Source organism: Rhinolophus hipposideros (genome assembly GCF_964194185.1).
Source record: "Rhinolophus hipposideros genome assembly, chromosome: 6".
NCBI classification, from domain to species: domain Eukaryota; kingdom Metazoa; phylum Chordata; class Mammalia; order Chiroptera; family Rhinolophidae; genus Rhinolophus; species Rhinolophus hipposideros.
In genome coordinates this window covers 24556716-24574143 of record NC_138052.1, presented here as the reverse complement: position 1 = coordinate 24574143, position 17428 = coordinate 24556716, and the positions used below count along the sequence as shown (strand labels likewise).

The 17428-nt window shown below is 36.6% G+C and overlaps 1 protein-coding gene across 2 annotated transcripts in view; it reads right to left on the bottom strand.

Moving 5' to 3' along the window:
• The window catches only part of ARHGAP15 (Rho GTPase activating protein 15), a 625881-nt gene that overhangs the window by 594722 nt on the left and 13731 nt on the right, over positions 1-17428 (bottom strand). For both annotated transcript variants that reach the window (XM_081052847.1, XM_081052846.1), the window contains exon 2: positions 563-741. In XM_081052847.1, coding sequence (XP_080908973.1) covers positions 563-727 — 165 coding nt within the window. In that variant the 5' untranslated portion in view covers positions 728-741. The remainder of the gene's footprint in view (positions 1-562; positions 742-17428) is intronic.

Sequence of the window (17428 nt, the reverse complement as noted above, 5' to 3'; positions counted from 1 at the left end):
TTTTATTTCAAATCTTCCTAATGACACATTATCGAGACAAAATGGCTTCCTCTCCAAACCTTAAATCGCCACACCATTTCAATCGTTTATGTTCATTCCAAATGAAATCCTAATTTCTAATATCCTATATTGCCAGGAGATTTTAAGAAAGAGATTTTCACATTTCATTTTTAAAGACTTTTTTTTTTTTTTTTAATCTCAGTTCACTCTTAGCTAAATTTAGCCTCTGGCTTTTCAAAGTGATGTACAGTATTTGGAAGTACAAACACCACATGCTAGCATAACCTCATTATTTTTATGACACTGAAGCATGATAGTGGAGGCCCTTAAAATGAGTCAAAGGTGCTCTTCGGTCTAGCTCCAAATTCACTTTATCACTCTGGATTTAGTCCATCTCTTCTCTCAGAACTGGGGATATTATTATGACTATAAGTAAGCAAGATAAAATACATTACAAAAACAGTTTTCTAATGCATGTTAGGAAAACAAAACAAGGCTTTTTTTTTTTTTTAACAAAATTCTGTATAGGCGAACTTGGTGTATTTAGAAGTATTTGACTTACAGGTTCAGTGACCTTCCCAACATCAGTAAGGATCATGGATTTACTTTGGCTCAGCCTGTCATGGTGGCTGTTGGCATTTTTGATTCTCATCTGCACAGCTCCGGTACCTTGGCGGGTAGAACTCAGTGTTTCCATGGAGGTATCTGAATTTGTAGATTTCTGCATATTACAGTGATATCCTGGTAAAATATAAAAACATTATATTATTCTAAATATGTACTTTTTCACGAAAAACTTTTGGTGGAGTACACATCCCTATTAATCAGTACATTACAAATATGAAGTAAATAGTCTCCACCTCTTTGAGAAGAAAACATCATGCATTGTAGTTGTTTTAATCAATTAAATTATGTGGATCTCTTTATGTGGACAAAATTATACATGACAAAGGACTTCAAAGTTCATAGGCAGCATACTCATACTCTGTGTAGTTCCTAATTCCATTAAGGAACTAATGACTATACTACAACCTTCCTTGTACAGAAATGATGTTGACAACTAATCACCTCTAGAGGTTATTATCTTTTCATTCACAATGTCACTGATCTATTACCCAACCCATCCCACCCCACCCCCATACATGACCACTCTTTTGGTGAACAAAAACCCACATCAATAAAGTCAAATTTAAGTGAGTAGAATTGGCATAAGAGCACACCAACCCAGTCCCACTGACTATCAAATATATTGGCTTGGCCTTATTAGCATGGTGCTCAGCCCCAGCCCCTACCCCCACTCCTAATATCCACGGAAGGGATTAAACTTCTTTTATCCATCACCATCTGCCAACCGAACTAATTTAATAGCTTAGTGGACATAATGTTTATGAAGAAATAGAAAAATCAACATGCTTTGGTTGTTTACATTTTAATGGAAGAAGTCTGATTTAGGCAGGAAAAATTCAGTACGAGCACATTTCAAAGGAGAGAGTGAAGAAGCAATAATTCAGGAAAAGAAAATAAAGAGAACTAAACTGGCAGCATCAATGGGTAGACTGGGGGGGGGCTTTAATTGTTTCCCCAAATCCATAATCCTTTTCAACTGTTCCTCCCCACAAACCCCATAGATGAACATGTCATCTCATTTAAAATAGAACATTTGCAATGCAAACACAGCTTCTAAGCTTCTAGAAACAGATCCCCATTTGGACTGATTGTTGTCTCCATATTTCACCTATATAGACATTTCATAACTAGCCTACCATTTTTGTAAACATTAGAAAAAATTGTCACCAGTTAGTTATAGAAGCCAATATAGAATTCTAAAGAAGAATTATATTTTAAGGAGCCAACTGCGTTGGAAACCCTATGTTTGTCAGACAATGGGGCTAGAATATGGTAATATTCAACTTAAGTGGACACAAAAATGATTAGGAAACAATGAAAGCATTTAATAGGAGGAAAAGTGTCACCTCATAACTGCCAGTAAAATAATTGAGCGATAACTTAGAAGTTAATATTTACTAAATATTTACTATGTGTCAGGCAATGCGTTCGGTAGTTTAATCTTTGCAAAACTCCTGTGAGATAGACATTAAACTCTTATGTTTATAGAGGAGAAAAATGAGGATCAGAGAAATTATATTAATTTTCATAAGGACACTTATGGCCAGAAACAAATAAATCAGTATGTATTTTATTGTGAAAAATTAAATGAAACTCAGATGTCCGTCAGGTCAATAGATGGACAAATTCTATTTTATCTATAGTGTGAAATATTGTTCAATAAAAAGGAATGGACTATTGATGCATGCAACTGCATGGATAAACTCATTGTGCCAAGTGAAAGAAGCCAGACTAAGAAAATAAAAAGAAAAAAGTACTTATTGGGTACTTATTATCTCACTTGTATAATATTCTAGAAAATGCAAAGTAACATATAGTGCCAGAAAGCTGATCAGCGGTTGCTAGGGATAGGGTGGATGAAGGAATGGATTACATTAGATACAAGAAAATTTTGCAGGGTGAGAGACATGTTTGTTATATTGATTGTGATGATGGTTTAACCACAGTGGTATATATTTTTTAAAAATAATCAAATTGTAGACTAAATATTTGTACTTTACTGTACTTCAGTTACACCTCATGAAGCTGTTTACAGGAAAGTTGTTTTAAGAATTCCTTAACAGACTTATTTTGCTCATATTTTCATTTTTATGTTTCTACATGTGTATTATAAAAATTTATCTGAGAATAAGAGCTCTTTCAATAAGACTTAAAATAATAATTTAAATGAAAGAAGATCTTATCTCAATATTCCATAGAAATATGACAGCCACTTTTATAAGAATAGTTTTAAAATGTATCAAATCTGGCCCATAATGTAGGCATAAGGGATCCTACCTCTATATCTAACTAGCATAAGATAATAGAGTAATACACACACACACACACACACACACACACATATATTACTCTATTATCATATATATGTATATATAACTGTTTTTGTAAAAGTAAATGCAATCACATGTAGATGATATAGTTATTTCTGCATATATTCCAGTACATGATAATAAGTTTTTGGTTTTATTCTGTGTATAATCTATTTTTGAGGCCGTTAATTTGTCTTAGCCAAATAAAAAACATTTCCAAATAACAAAACAAACTGATGAATCTTTGACTTTTCTGAAAATGCTACTACTGAAAGCATGAGTTTTTCCAGGGTATATTTTGGTGAATTGAAATAAGAATGAATGAAAGAATGAAAATGGGATTGCCATTGTAATGGAGGCCTTGGATTCATGGTAATTAGACTACCTGAATAAAAAGAGCCCATTGTGACTTCTAGTGGCAGCACTGTCTTGAATGATCACCTTTGTGATCATCTACAAATCAATGGTCCTCTGTTTCATCATTGGAAAAAAGTGATAGTGAGGGGGCAGAGGAAGCCAAGAGAACTGCTATGATCTGTAGGGCTCTTTCCACTTCTGATACTGATGTGCTTAAAGTCTGGGAGCTCAAGAAGTATTACTACAGATTTAGAGCTCAGTAGTTTTAGGCAGATAAGCAACAATGTAAATGCTTTGGCATGAATTGATGCCGAGGGGATTGGGTGGGAAGTGGGGTTAATCTATGATTAAACATATACATTTTTTTCTAGAAAAATCCAGGTTCTCCTCTGAGTGCATTCAAGGCTTGATCTTCTTGATTACTCATGATGTATTTGCAAAGGATGCTGTATTTGTAATATTGGTGAGGGAAATCACTCAGGCTAAAGTCACGATCTTCTGACCAAGAGCATGAAGCCACTGTATTTACATAGCCCTGCCATGTGCCATTTATAGAACATGTTGCTTCCTCAGAGTGAGCACAAATTTCATTGTCAAATCAACATTTGCATTCTTGTGTTGATTTCACAATCAACCCATAATTTGCTGCATGATGTGTTGCTGTTAAAAGGCTGGATTACTTAAAAAGTCTCTTATCTGGCTTCCCCACCTGTTTTCTTGGGGACAGGCTGCAGAAACCATTTTCAAAATCCTCCTTGTTTAGATATTTCTGTTAGGCTGATCTACCACAATGTTAAGGCTATTTTTCTTTCCTCACCCTTTCTCTCCTCTAGCCATCCCTTCCTTTCCCATCAGATTCCTTCCTCACAGTTTGTTGATACCCCACTGTGCTCTTTTTTTCTCTTTATTCAGCCTCCCTTGTCTTTTGTTCTATAATGGCACTCGCTTGATACTATCTTATAGTTATTCTCATATTTGCCAAGATTTGGTGGTTTCTAATTTTGCAGAGCACTACATTGTTCTCAGAAGAATACAGAAAATGACGCAAAACTTCTTCTTAAAGATTCCTACCAGCAGAATATAAATTATCCATTCAATATTTGTTGACATTCTCTTAAGCTGCAGGCACTATATCAGAGGCTGGATATACTCATTTTTGTTTGTTTGTTTTGTAACCAAGTGTCTTACAGTTTGTGAGGGTGATAAAGAAACAGTTCATAATGAAATGAGAATAGAGTTGTGCTCCTGTGGAGAGAGAAGCAATGGTATCAAGCTCAGGGAGATGGAGAAAATCCGCCAAAGAGATCAGCCCATGCTGGACCTAAGTCGGAGTAGATGGGGCACTTCAGGCAATGCAAAGGTATGACAGTAACTGTGAGATTATAACGTAGACATGGAAATGGATTATGAAGCAAAAATGTAGTACCAAGGAAGTCCAAAGGAAAGAGAAATGATAGGTTTCATAAAGAAAATGGCATTTAACATTAGTGTGGGTGATTCTGTTCATCTTGCTTGTCTCTCCTGGGGCTGAAGCACTGACTGAGAGCCCCATCCTTTGTAATCCAACAAGTGCTGGAAGGGGCTGGTATTCTAGACATCCTGAGGGACAGAATGTGGGCAGAGGACTTTCCTTGGTATAATATCCAAATGTCTTGTATGTATGAGTTGAGTGCAAGACAGAGAGAAGCAGGAACCCCCTGCAGGACCAAGGGAGTGCAGGAAGAAAGAGGAGGATCGAGGAGGGAGGAAACCTGACGGACTGAAATGACAGCCGTGCTAGTATGGCCGTGGAACTTCGTGGTAACTGCTGCTGTGTGGTAACACAAAGACAGTAACTGCTGCTTTGTGGCTTCAGAGATGATTTATTCTCCTCCATCCCATTAGCAACTTCTCATACCGTGTTTCCCTGAAAATAAGACCTAACCGGAAAATAAGCAGTAGTATCATTTTTCAGGATGCTCGTAATATAAAATAAGCCCTAATGTGTCTTTTGGAACAAAAGTTAATGTAAGACCTGCTCTTATTTTCAGGGAAATATGGTAGGGCTTATTTTATATTACGGGCATCCTGAAAAATCACGCTAAGGCTTACTTTCTGGTTAGGTCTTATTTTGGGGGAAATGCGGTAGCAAGTGGATGTGTCTGTTTCTAGGCCAAATTTTGCAATCTGTATTTGGATCCCACTTGCAGCCCTTTGTCCTCACCATCTTTCAATTTCCCATTTCCCTTCACCTACAGCCTAACACTGTTTTTCTTCTCCCAGGCACCTCTGATTCTTTTTATATTCTGGATGAGAAAGTGCCTCCTGCAGCACCTACTCCGGCCTCATCTCATCCACAGAATCAACGCTTCTGAAATTCCATCATTCATTCTTCCTTATCTACATCCCTACCCATTCTCTCTGTGAATCACTTAGTTCTATATGGGAGGGGAATGATTAAACTAATTGACCAAATGTCACAAATGATTAGTCTGGCTTCCTTTTAACTTCTCAGGGAAGTTTTTACCTGATCTCAAACTGGAATCTCATCTGGCCACGTGGGAGAATTATCTTGCAGTAGAAGAGCTTTGATCAGTCTACTCCATGTATGACCTTAAGTAAATTCAGGGGAAACGTAGCATGTGTGGCTAGGAGCAGGATATTAATTAGCAATGCATTCTAGTAAATGGTGCCTCTTGGAGTTGTGAAATATGATGGCCTCACCATGGTGGTCTTATTTTTGAATATTTATGAAACAAATTTCTAGAGGAACAAACTCCATTATAAAGCCTGCCCAACCTTGAGTCAAAAGAAACCCTCACACCACAGGATCCACCATGACTAGGCTGCCAGCATCAGGGAGTGGTTGTGCTTCCAGGCACCTATTTATTAATTGCAGGATGTATGCAGAAAGGCAAGGAAGAACCCCAATTTGTGAGTTTTTCTGTGTTATCCTTCCAGGAATATTCACAGGGGTTTGAAACCATATTCTGTTATTCCATCCATGGTTTCATTTTTCATTGACCTTAAACTTTCTAGATTCGGTGGAATAGATTGCAAAATCAATATTCATCGATGTGTATTTCTATGCAACTTAGTAACATCAAGCATTTTGTTAACTCTAAGTCATACCAACTTTAAGTTTCATGTGATCTACATGCCCATGCAGCTTTTTCCCTTCTTCTTTCTAAACATATCGTCTAGTCATGATCATCATCATCATCATTAATTTTACTAAAGAAAACATTGATGCCTTGTGCATTTATGTTCTTTCAAGAGGCACACTGAGCTTTGGTGAATGACTAATGAAAATATTGAAGAATTAGTTAATTTTGCATGTGTCTAAAATATCCATTGATTTTACAAAACTCTCCCAGTAAATACCCTTGAGTTAGAAATTAAAATGTAAATCACTTAAGACTGGCTTCACAATTTCTTTAGACTTCCTGATTTTATGTGTACCAAGAGAAGATCAAGAATAGCTTCTGATATTGCACTAGTTCCACTTTCAATAGTGTTTTAAAAACAGGAAACAGTGATGACAATGCACATCATAAGAGCCACACAAACTTTGGCTCGGCTCAGTAGGCCAGTTTTGTTGGGCCTGATTCTCCTACTCTCCACTCTCACTGCAAATATCCAAATAGGAGTGAATGTGATATTTTGTCTAACATAAATTTCATAGCTGTTCTGTCAATTATTTGTTGCATTCTGGTAATTACATTAAGGCTCAGCAGATTGCCCTTTTGAGTTAGAAGGTTATTTGTGACATCTCTTTCCCATTACCAGCATTAAGAGTATATCACAAATTTTTTGAGCTAGGAGAAACTGAATAGGCACTATGATATATCTCCATGCTTCAGAAGAGAGAAAAAAAATGAAGCTTCGCCAAGTCACCACAGCCTGTTCCAAGCAATCCAGTATAGAGCCCATGGCCTACATCCCAAAACATCCTTGCTGAAGTCATAGCCTCCTCTCCTCTAGCCAATTGGGAACTGTAGGGAGAAATAAGGTAACAAGACTTCTAAAGGAAATTTGACAGGGAGAAAAAAATGATCATAGGGCAGCCATGTTAGATACATATTGTGTAAGTCTTTCTATTTAATCATTTATAAATATTCCTATGCTCCCTGAAAAAAAAATCGAGACTTGATAAATGTTTGTTGAACATATAAATAGAAAAAAAATATGGGAAAATTTTAATGCCAGTGAACATAGCCTAGCAAAATATTACCAGTCGGAAAATGTCTTTGACCAAGTTTATTTCTTATTTTAAAAACTATGTATAACCCTGACCAGTATTTCAAATAAATTATGGATATTTCAAGATCAGTTAGAAGCAGAAAAAAAGCAGTGCATTTCATACCTTCGGAGACTAACATTAAAATATACTTGGAGATTCATATGAATTTTCAAAACTATAAAGAATACCATATTTCCATTTCAGAATAACCCTTTTGTTTTTTTCTCACTAAAACAAACAAACAAGACAACGACAATAACAACAACAACAAAACACTTATCATCATCTTAGAATTTAGCAGAACTACTTGTTCTGACAATAAAGATTGTCTCCCTGGAGTTTCAAATTCTTTAGGTGCTTCATATTATTTCTCTAAAAGAAGGTCTGTCTTGCCTTACCACTGAGGATTTTAAAGGAAAACCATCAGAGGCAAGCATTGAGTATACCCCAGGAAAATCCTATTCAATGTCTGTTAGTCTGGGTTTTCACTGTGTGACAAGTGAGCTGTCTGGTCACCCCAACCCCCAAGAGCTATGGTCCCTTCTGCCTAAACACACAGGAACCCTCTGTGGCAATATGATCCCTTTCCTTTCCTGGAATATGTGGGAAGAACTCTTTCTCCAAGTCTGCTAAAAGCTCATGGCAACCCCACAAACAAATATTACTTCTCTGAGAAATTCATTTCTATCCCCTGGAAAGATCTTATGTTGATCTGTGGTAGACCATAGTCAGTGTGTTCCCCTGTGGAAATGACTTGTGGCCCTGGTAGCTCCAGTAATGTGTGGCACAACCTTCATGCTACACTTTACTGACAGGTCAGTAATTAACTTGCATTGCAATTGTTTGTCGTCTCCACCACAGCAGCCATTTACCAAAATAACATTTTAATTTCAGTTTCCTTCCAGTTCACTTTCTTTTTCTTTTTTCCCTGTGGCTTCTACGTCTCTATTAAGTCTAATTTCCCCAGACCACATCCATAAGCAGAGAGAGTGCAATAAACTCAGTTTCAAAAATGTCAAATATAATGAGAAAGGAAGATCACAGTAAAGGAATTTGACCATAGACACCCTATTGGGTAACATTGTCTTTGACTGGGAAGGTGTTATATATAGGAAATGCGATAATAAGGTTTTGCATTTATTTAACTTACATCAGGGAATCTGGACAATATGCTGCAGTTACTGACAAAGTCTGGCAAGTCAGCTTCATGGATAAATTGAAATGTAGTTATTGTCATTGCATGTGGGCATCCTAAATGGTGAAAATGACAAGTAAAATATATTTTGAATAGAATAAGTCCTGGACAAAATTGTCTTGTAAGCAACCTTGATCTTTTCTTAGATCTTGGTATTCTGTTGCCGTTTCTCATCCCCTGGACACCTTAGCCTTTTAGTCTCCAACCTATTTGGAGCAAAGCAACTGATTTTATATTTCAAATTTTTATTAAGTTCCATTCTGATCAATAGACTTGTTAGACCCACTATTTCTGCAAAAATTTATTAAGAACCAGAGTTAGACATGAGCATGCTTGTCTGCCTTGGAGTTTGACAAGAGTGAAATGGAGGATGGGACTGAGGACAATTTCAAGGTAAATGTGACATCTGACTGTGATGTTGTATGATAAACAGGACTCCAAAGGCAGAGAAGGGATATTAAGAGTAGTGCAGCTGAGTTCAAAGGATTTAAGTAAAAGAGGAGTGAGCATCCACGACAAATGTTAGAGTATGAGTGGTTAGGTGGGAAAGCCAGGCAGAGATAGATAGGACTAGATTAGGAGTACCACACAGTTCCTATTGAAGAATTGGGTTCTGTCTTATAAATCCTGGGAAATTTCGATGACTTTGTTTAAGGCATAATCCCCTCCCAAAAGACTTGGTGAGAAGAGACCCAAAAGAATGGATCCCCAGCCACAGAAACTACACAGTGAAAAATATAGCATTCTCATGGTGTGCTTCTTAATTAACTTTAAATCAGAATAAATATCCCAGCATCTATTCATAAACACCAATGTAATGTTAAAGACACCTAGTGATCAGGGAAAAAAAAAAAAAAATCTAGAATGTTAGAAACCTCACTTTGAACTCCAGGTGTATGTTTAATGTTTCTGGTTACCAATCAAATTAAGAGAAAAGGTAGGTAAAGACTTCACAGGAATGACAAATGAAGCACTTAAGGAAGAGAGGTCCAAGGGTGCAATTACATTTTATTAAGGGCATAGAAGAAAAAAATAAGATTAGTGGAACTGCTTCTGAATTTTCCTCTGGTGGTCAGGTAAGAAGTAAAAAATTAAAAAGCAAATAGGAACAAAATGCCTGTGCCATTGTAATTATGTTTAAGCAGCAAAAGAAATTTTATGAAATGGCAATCTCCTTAGATACATAGGAGAACCAGAAGGGGCATAAATAATGCAATCTTCTGTTTCCTCTGTCAGTTTTGACTCAATCTAGCAAGAAATGCTGAGCCATTTTCTGCCTCTTGCATACAAGCATCAATTAAGGGAAAACAGGGTGACTATCTTAGGGCATTGGATGATGAAATATCACTTAAAGAGAAAACATCAGTGACAGAAAATGTTGTTCAGCAGGTACAGTATTAGAAAACACTGGCAAAAACAATCAGAACCTCAGACCCTCCCTGGGACAGGACTGATTCACTGATCTTTGTTGGAAGAGTATCAAGTGCAAAGAATACACTTCGATCTGCGATTGCTTGTTTTCTGGGATTTCATGTTCTATAGTATTTATTTCCAAGAGGATGTGACTCAGTTTCAAAGCCCTTTTATCAAGCAGATGAAATCTAATCATGCATTGATTGCAGTATACCAGGCTTTCTCTATATCTTGGCCTGCCCAGATTAAAATATGGAGAAGCTGCATATTGTATAATTAGTGCTCAACAGTAATTAACAGGAATCAGTAATTGACAGTAGTCAAATATGGCTGACATTTGTTTTATTTAGCAAATTTGTTATTGTATCCAATTAGTCTTTCCCTAATGCTCATGTCTTCAAATTCTGAATTGATTGGATTGGATTTCAGTGCCAAAGGGACATGTCTGAGAATGGGATAGTAATGTCATAATCCATTGTTGTGACAATGACAACACCATTAAAATATTTGAGAATATCTCTCCTTTAATGCGTTTAAAAATCACTTTCTCTCCCACTCAATTATGTATGCATACAATATATTTTAAATAATTTGTGTGTTTGTCTATATCCCTGTTTGGATATAAGGTCAATGAATTGTAACGCACTGAATACGCTCATGTAACCACACCTAACTCAAGAAACTCAATATTATCAGCACTCTAAAAGCCCCCTGGTAGTCACTATCCACCCCAACCCACCAAGGATCATCATTACTCTGTCTTTTAGTTTTGGTTATTTTTGAACTTTATATAAATGGAAATCCAGATGATGTACTTTTACTTTCTGTGCTCATTTCACTGAAACTTTTATTTGTGTGACTAACTGCAATGCAATTTATTTTTGTGAAATTCCTGTGCAAAACTTTCATTAGGTCTTCTATTAAGTTTTGTCTTTTCCTTAGATTTGTAGAAGTTGTTTTTATATTCTGGATTCAAGTCACTTTTAATATATGTGTTCCAATAATGATCTTTTCCCACTTTTGGGTTGCTTTTTACATTTTTAATGGAATCTTTTCATTAATAGTAATTCTTAATTTTAATATTTCTAACTTATCATTTCTTTTTATGATTAGTGCTTCTTCTGTCCTCTTAAGAAACCTTTGCCCAATCCAACACAACAAAGATTATTCCTATGTCTTCCTCTAAAAAGATGTTGTTTCGACTTTTATTTTTAGAACTGTGATACTTCTGGAAATCATTTCTGTATTTGACATGAGGTAGGGATAACTTTCTTTCTATATGAATAATTCACATATATATCCATGCATATATACACATGTGTATGTATGTACATATTTTAATTAGAAAGATCTGTTATCTCTCATGATTTATCAAGGTGAGAAAGGACCAGGATCTGACTCTCCATCTAAAGTGAACAGATGCTGGAGAGCTCTGCCATGCACAAATGTTAATAAGAGGTACAGTTGTGTCCAATACTTATGTAAGTCTCTGGTCACAGTCTTAGTAAACATTGGAAACTGGGGATCTAAATAGAATTTAGAATAGAAAGAGAAAGATTTAAAGATCTAAACAGAATAGAATAGAAAGATTTGTCCAAAAAGTGGGAAGAAACAATCATTGGTAATCTGAGAGTAGCAATACTCAGAAGTTCAGATTTATAGATTGTTACCAATTAGGAGGATTGCTGCTAAGTGTCCGAGTTCTGAATACTGGCAATTAGTTCTGAGCTAGCTCAATTAACCACAAGGGAGACTGGCAGTAGAGAGGTAGGGCTCAATCCTAGCAAGAGAATGAGGCAATGAATGACCAGTTTACCAGTAGAGAAAGTTGTGGTCTGGGACAAGGCAAATACCTAATGATGAAGGCATGACTTGCAATTAAGGGGGGAAAACACTTGATATGTGTGTATCACAAGTGCAGACCAAAAGCTTAATCATTTTTTTATAATTCATTATCAAATTCATAGAACTTCATTCCACTGGAATTAGTTAAAAGTTTACCTGCAATAAGCTTAGACTTCTCCTGGGAGTTAGGGTCAGAAATAACTTCAGTTGAAAATGAACGAATAGCTCTAGTAGTGAGGAGGAAGAATGCTGTAGAGCTGTGTGGGGACAAAGCCCCAAAAAGCAGTTTCCAGGCTCTCGGCCTCACATAGAAAGGTGCTGGCTTGGGTAGTAAATGGCCATCAACTGTGATCAGATGGCCATCAGCTGTGGCTAGTTGGCCATCAGCTGTAACCCGTAAGCCATTGGCCACTAATATAACTGCCGTGGCTAAGCTAGCAAAAGAATTGGGGGCTAGCAAGAGCGGATTGCAGAGAGGCGGATGCTGCAGGTGAGAATATAGTGATATGACTCCCCTACTTACGGCTCTGTGGGTGTTCCTTTTTGGCCTCACCATGTCCTGCGTTCTTATGTGGGGAGCGGGACCAGAGACCTCGCCGGACGCCCCACAGACAATCTGTGATTCTCAAGGGTCATCGTGAGGAGCTTTATTAACATGCAGATTTCACTGCACCTTTGAAAGATGTTCCCATTCAGCAAGATCTAGGAGGGGCCTGAGAACTACCTGTTTGGCCATCACCCATTGATTCAAATGCATACTGAGGTTTGATGAGAAACATGTCTATAGAATTATGTAACGTTATTTTTATTTTATTTTATGTCTGCATTGTTCTAAAATTTTTACTAATTACTATAGTGTCTTCTTATTTTTAAAGCCCATTGTGACTAGGTTCATATTTTTTTATACTCTTGCTCTAAGTTTCCTGGGAATAAATTTCACTTTGGAGTATACCGGTGGTTGCGGGGAGTGATATAGATCATAGTTGGGAATAGTGGGAAGAGAAGAGGGTAGGAAGATAAGTAGGTAGATTTAAAGATCGATTAATAGACACATAGGTACATGAAAGTATTTGAGATTAACTTAAATATGATGTTTAGCTATCCAGAACACACATGCAGTCTTAATCATTGCTGCAAAAATGAATTCTCTTACATAAAAGAAAAACCCAAAAGAATCTCACGATAAGCAATCAGGGTCTATGGTACATAACTTTCAGCACGGGTGTTTTAATGTTTGTATCATGAACTTTATGAGGAAAATACCATAAATTTAAAAATTTGCAAAACAATCATCTTGCTTGTTAAACATCAAAGGATCTTTGGTGTGAGAACAAAACAAATCCCACAAAATACTGTTGTGTTCACTCAAAGTTAATCTGACATTTGGGAGCCGTGAGGTTTCCTTTCATGAAGCCAAGAATATCAAAATAATAGTAATACAAAATATATACCAATCCATCATTTAAATGTAAAGTTTTTCACTGAGCTTTTCAGTCCTTGTCTTTGAAGATCCTTCAATATGCTCTGTATATTGTACATCTTAAAACGTGTCCTTTTCTTTCTAGGCTGTTAACTAAAGGATCTTTAGATGCCCTTGTCTCTTGAAGAGTTTCAGCCGCATGATCAGGAACCTTACTCCATGAGTTATGTGGGGGCTAAATCCCACATTTAAAGAGCTGGCATTTTGTTTCTCTTGCCTCAAAAGAGAGTTGGGAAGGGCTCTCCTCAGGAGATGGGAGGTAGAGGAGATGGTTATATGCCTTATCTGTCTAACTAGGTTCCAGTTAATTGAGTGTTACTGTAATTTGAAGTCATGTAGCCAAATTGCTCTCTTAATTTAGGCTCCTCACATAGCAAAATATATAATTTGTTTTTAGTCACATTGAAGTCAAAAGAGAATGCGTAAATATTTAGAGTTTTAAAGTGAATATCAGGGTTATCTATATAATTTAAAAATTATTAAACAGTAATTTTTTCTCTCTCCTCTCTTTATCCACTTACTTCTGAGACTTAGAGATTCTGATCTATTAATAGATATCATGTATGATGAAATAGGTTATACAACCACACCCTGCCTGTTTCCCCATCTGTGAATTTCATATCTGTGTGTGTGTGTATGTGTGTGTGTGTGTGTGCCTTCATGTGTATTCACATGTGTATTTCAATTGTTGTTACTGTTATCACCACCAAAGGTATACAAATTTCTGTTTTACCTGTAACAATGCATCCACACAAGTCTAGATGCTTTCGTCCATATCCTATGTCATGTGACTGAAAATATCAGGCAAACTAAGCATAACTATATTTGTTATAATTTAGAAAAGTTAATCTTTTGGAGATATATGTTAATGGTTAAAAAATAATGCTTTGAAGAGGATTGGCAGCAAAAGAAAGTTTGTTCTTTCAAGTTAGAAAAACAAACCCAGTCATGAAAGTTAGACAAACAAAACAAGGACCTAAATAAAAAAATCTATATATAAATGGATGCTTTTTTTCCCCATAGAATAATCTAATGTGCTAGTCAGTCACTAAGCATTTATTAGCATTTATTGTGTATTCTGAAGTTATTTGGAGTTCTTTCTAATCGTTACACTGTGCTCCTGCTTTCTTAGGAACAGCTATAAATCCAAGAAGAGGTGGAAAACCGGCAGACTGCCGAGCAAATTCAACCCACAGACATCTGTTGTTGGGCCTGAACAATGTTTTGGAATATTTTGAATCAGTTTCCCATTGAAAAATGAGGATTTTTACATATTTTTAAAAGAAAAGGTGTATATCTGTGTGTCTTCTCTTGAAAAATCGTAAGATGTGGACAAAATAATCAAGGTATGCATGGTAACTGTCAGCAACTACATCCTGTAAACAGGGCAAGTTCTCTCTGATCCAGAGGCTGTCTCCCTTCCAACTTGATTTGCACAGGTATCCTGCCTGTTAACGGGACATTTGTGACTGTCATTCCTGGTGTCAATCAAGCATTGCTCCTCTGAAGTGTGGGTTGAGAAGATTTTCTGCTGCATGTCAATTCAATGTTATTTTCTATATTTTATTATTATTAAATCCAAGCTTGATTGGAAATGGAGAATAGAACCATGAGACTGTGTGTGTACCACTGCTTTAGAAAGCAGTTCATCGAAGAGTAACATTATTTCATATATTCTTATGATTGTTTTCAATAGGATCTCAAATTACCAAGAGTAGGATATTGGGCTGTGCTCTTTGCTATTGCTATGCAAGTTCCTCTTTTCCTCCTCTCTGCTCTGACCTCCTTTACTATTACATGTTGACAGATAATCATATGTTCGCTTCTGTTGTTTCTGTTCTCTATTTAAGTTGTGTGTCTCTTCTGCCCAAGTTGACTATGGGCCCCTTAAAGCCAGACATTATATTTATCAGTGTCATTGCTCTGTGTTGTATCTAGAACATTACATGTACTTGGTGACTGTCAGAAATCTCCTGCCTGTAATTCTCCCAGTATTATGAACATTTCCAGCAAGTTCAGGTTTGCCACTATGTGAGAATGGTTGTGGTTCTCGGTCCCAAGTATCACTGGATTCCCATGTTTCTTTCCTACTTCTCTACAACAAAAGTTTCCAAATGGACCTGGGATACAGTGCATCAGGGTCAGGGGAAGTCAGAATAACTAATACATCTCATCTACCCCCATGCCTACTTCAAGTCATACTCTACCCATCTCCCATGCTGACTGGTCTCTAGTTTTCCTTTCAAACTGATTTCCTACCCAGAAACTATGGTCTCTTTGCTAATCCCTTCTTAAAGTCAGACTTCTAATCTAAAGACCCCTGGCCTGTAGGATATAGCTAGTTCTCCAAGGGCAACCCCATAGCGATTAATCTCCTGAAATTTTGATCAGTCACTTCCCACTCACTGCCACACCTTGCTCTCCTTAATTGAATACCCTAATACCAAGTGCTTTCAGAATTAAGACTGACATTGGTGTATTCACTCAACCTCCATACATGGAATCCTTAGCAGGATTCCCCAGGGGGGAAACAAAACAAAACAACAAAACAAAAAAAAAACACAATAAAGCAGACTTCTCTAACTTGGATCAGCAAACTAGACCCTGGATCTCTTAACTTCCTTTCTTATTTTTCCTTCTAGAATCATTTTGCTAGGACTCCAGCATATCTGCCTCATGAATCATCTATGTTACCACTTTACTGCCCTAGGCAAAAATTAAACATAAAATAAAGGTGGATAAAGAAAATTCTTTTTTTCTCTCTCTCTCTCCTTGTCTCTGCAGTTTTTCTTTGCTTCATTTTAATTTCAGGTCCAAGAGTCAATGGCTTCCTACCACTTTTTGAATTGCATTATGTGATGCATATTAAATATTCAAAAATAAAGGTTGTTTTTGTTTGTTTGTTTGTTTGTTTGTTTGTTTGTTTTGGTGAGGACATATTGAGCTGCTTGAAGGAAAATTTCCATTCAACCAAAAATCGGTAAATGAGCAGGAAAAGAGTGAGCCTTCTTCCTTTTCCCCACAGACACTTACTTACTATACTCCCCCACACAGCTATATTGGGGAAATGAAACCAATAGCAAGAAACTACTTTTGATCGGTTTCATAACCTTATCATAATACTTAGAATTGCAATAAAGTAAAATTATACTGGCCTAAGTTTATTTCATAATGAGAGAAAAACTGTTCATCATTTGATTCCAGACAACCTGATAAACCAATTACTATGGCTATTATTTGCACTACATTTAACCATTTTAAAATTATTATATGCCACAAATGGCAAAATTATTTACATACATTATTTTTCTTTTTATCTTCTGAGGAAACTTCCCATTTCATAGGTGAGGAAACTCAAGTTCAGAGAGATTAAATTGCACAAAATAACATATTTAATATCTAGCAAGTGGTGGAGCCTGGTGTTGAACTTTGGATTTTTTGACTTCCCAGTCTGCTCCCAACATCTTTATTAACTCTATAAGGAATAAAAACATTCTGGACTAGAATGTGGTAAAATATGTTCTCTTCCTGTCCTTCAACAATTTAGTTTCTCCATACATTAACTTCTTCTATAAAATTTTTTAAAAGCTCCTGTTTTACTCACTAGCTTCCTGAAAATTATCAAGTGAAATAACATGCAAAATCACTTTTATAACTCTAAATATGGTTTTGTTTTTTTCTGGTCAAGATGATGGAGTGGGTAAATGCTGTGCTCACCTCCTCTACAGACTACATCAATTACAATAAAACCACAGAACAATCATTATTGAGAATCACCTGAAGTCTAGCTGAACCAAAGCCACACAACTAAGGACCTCAAGAAGGCACCTCAAGATGGGTAGGAAGGCCCCAGCTACTCCCCAGGCCGGGGTTCAAGTGCCAGGGAGAAGAGAGAAACCCCCATAACTTCTGGTTGTGAAAATCAGTGGAGATTGTGGCTAAGTGAGACGGAGGGCATCAGCATTCTCAGGTGTACCTGC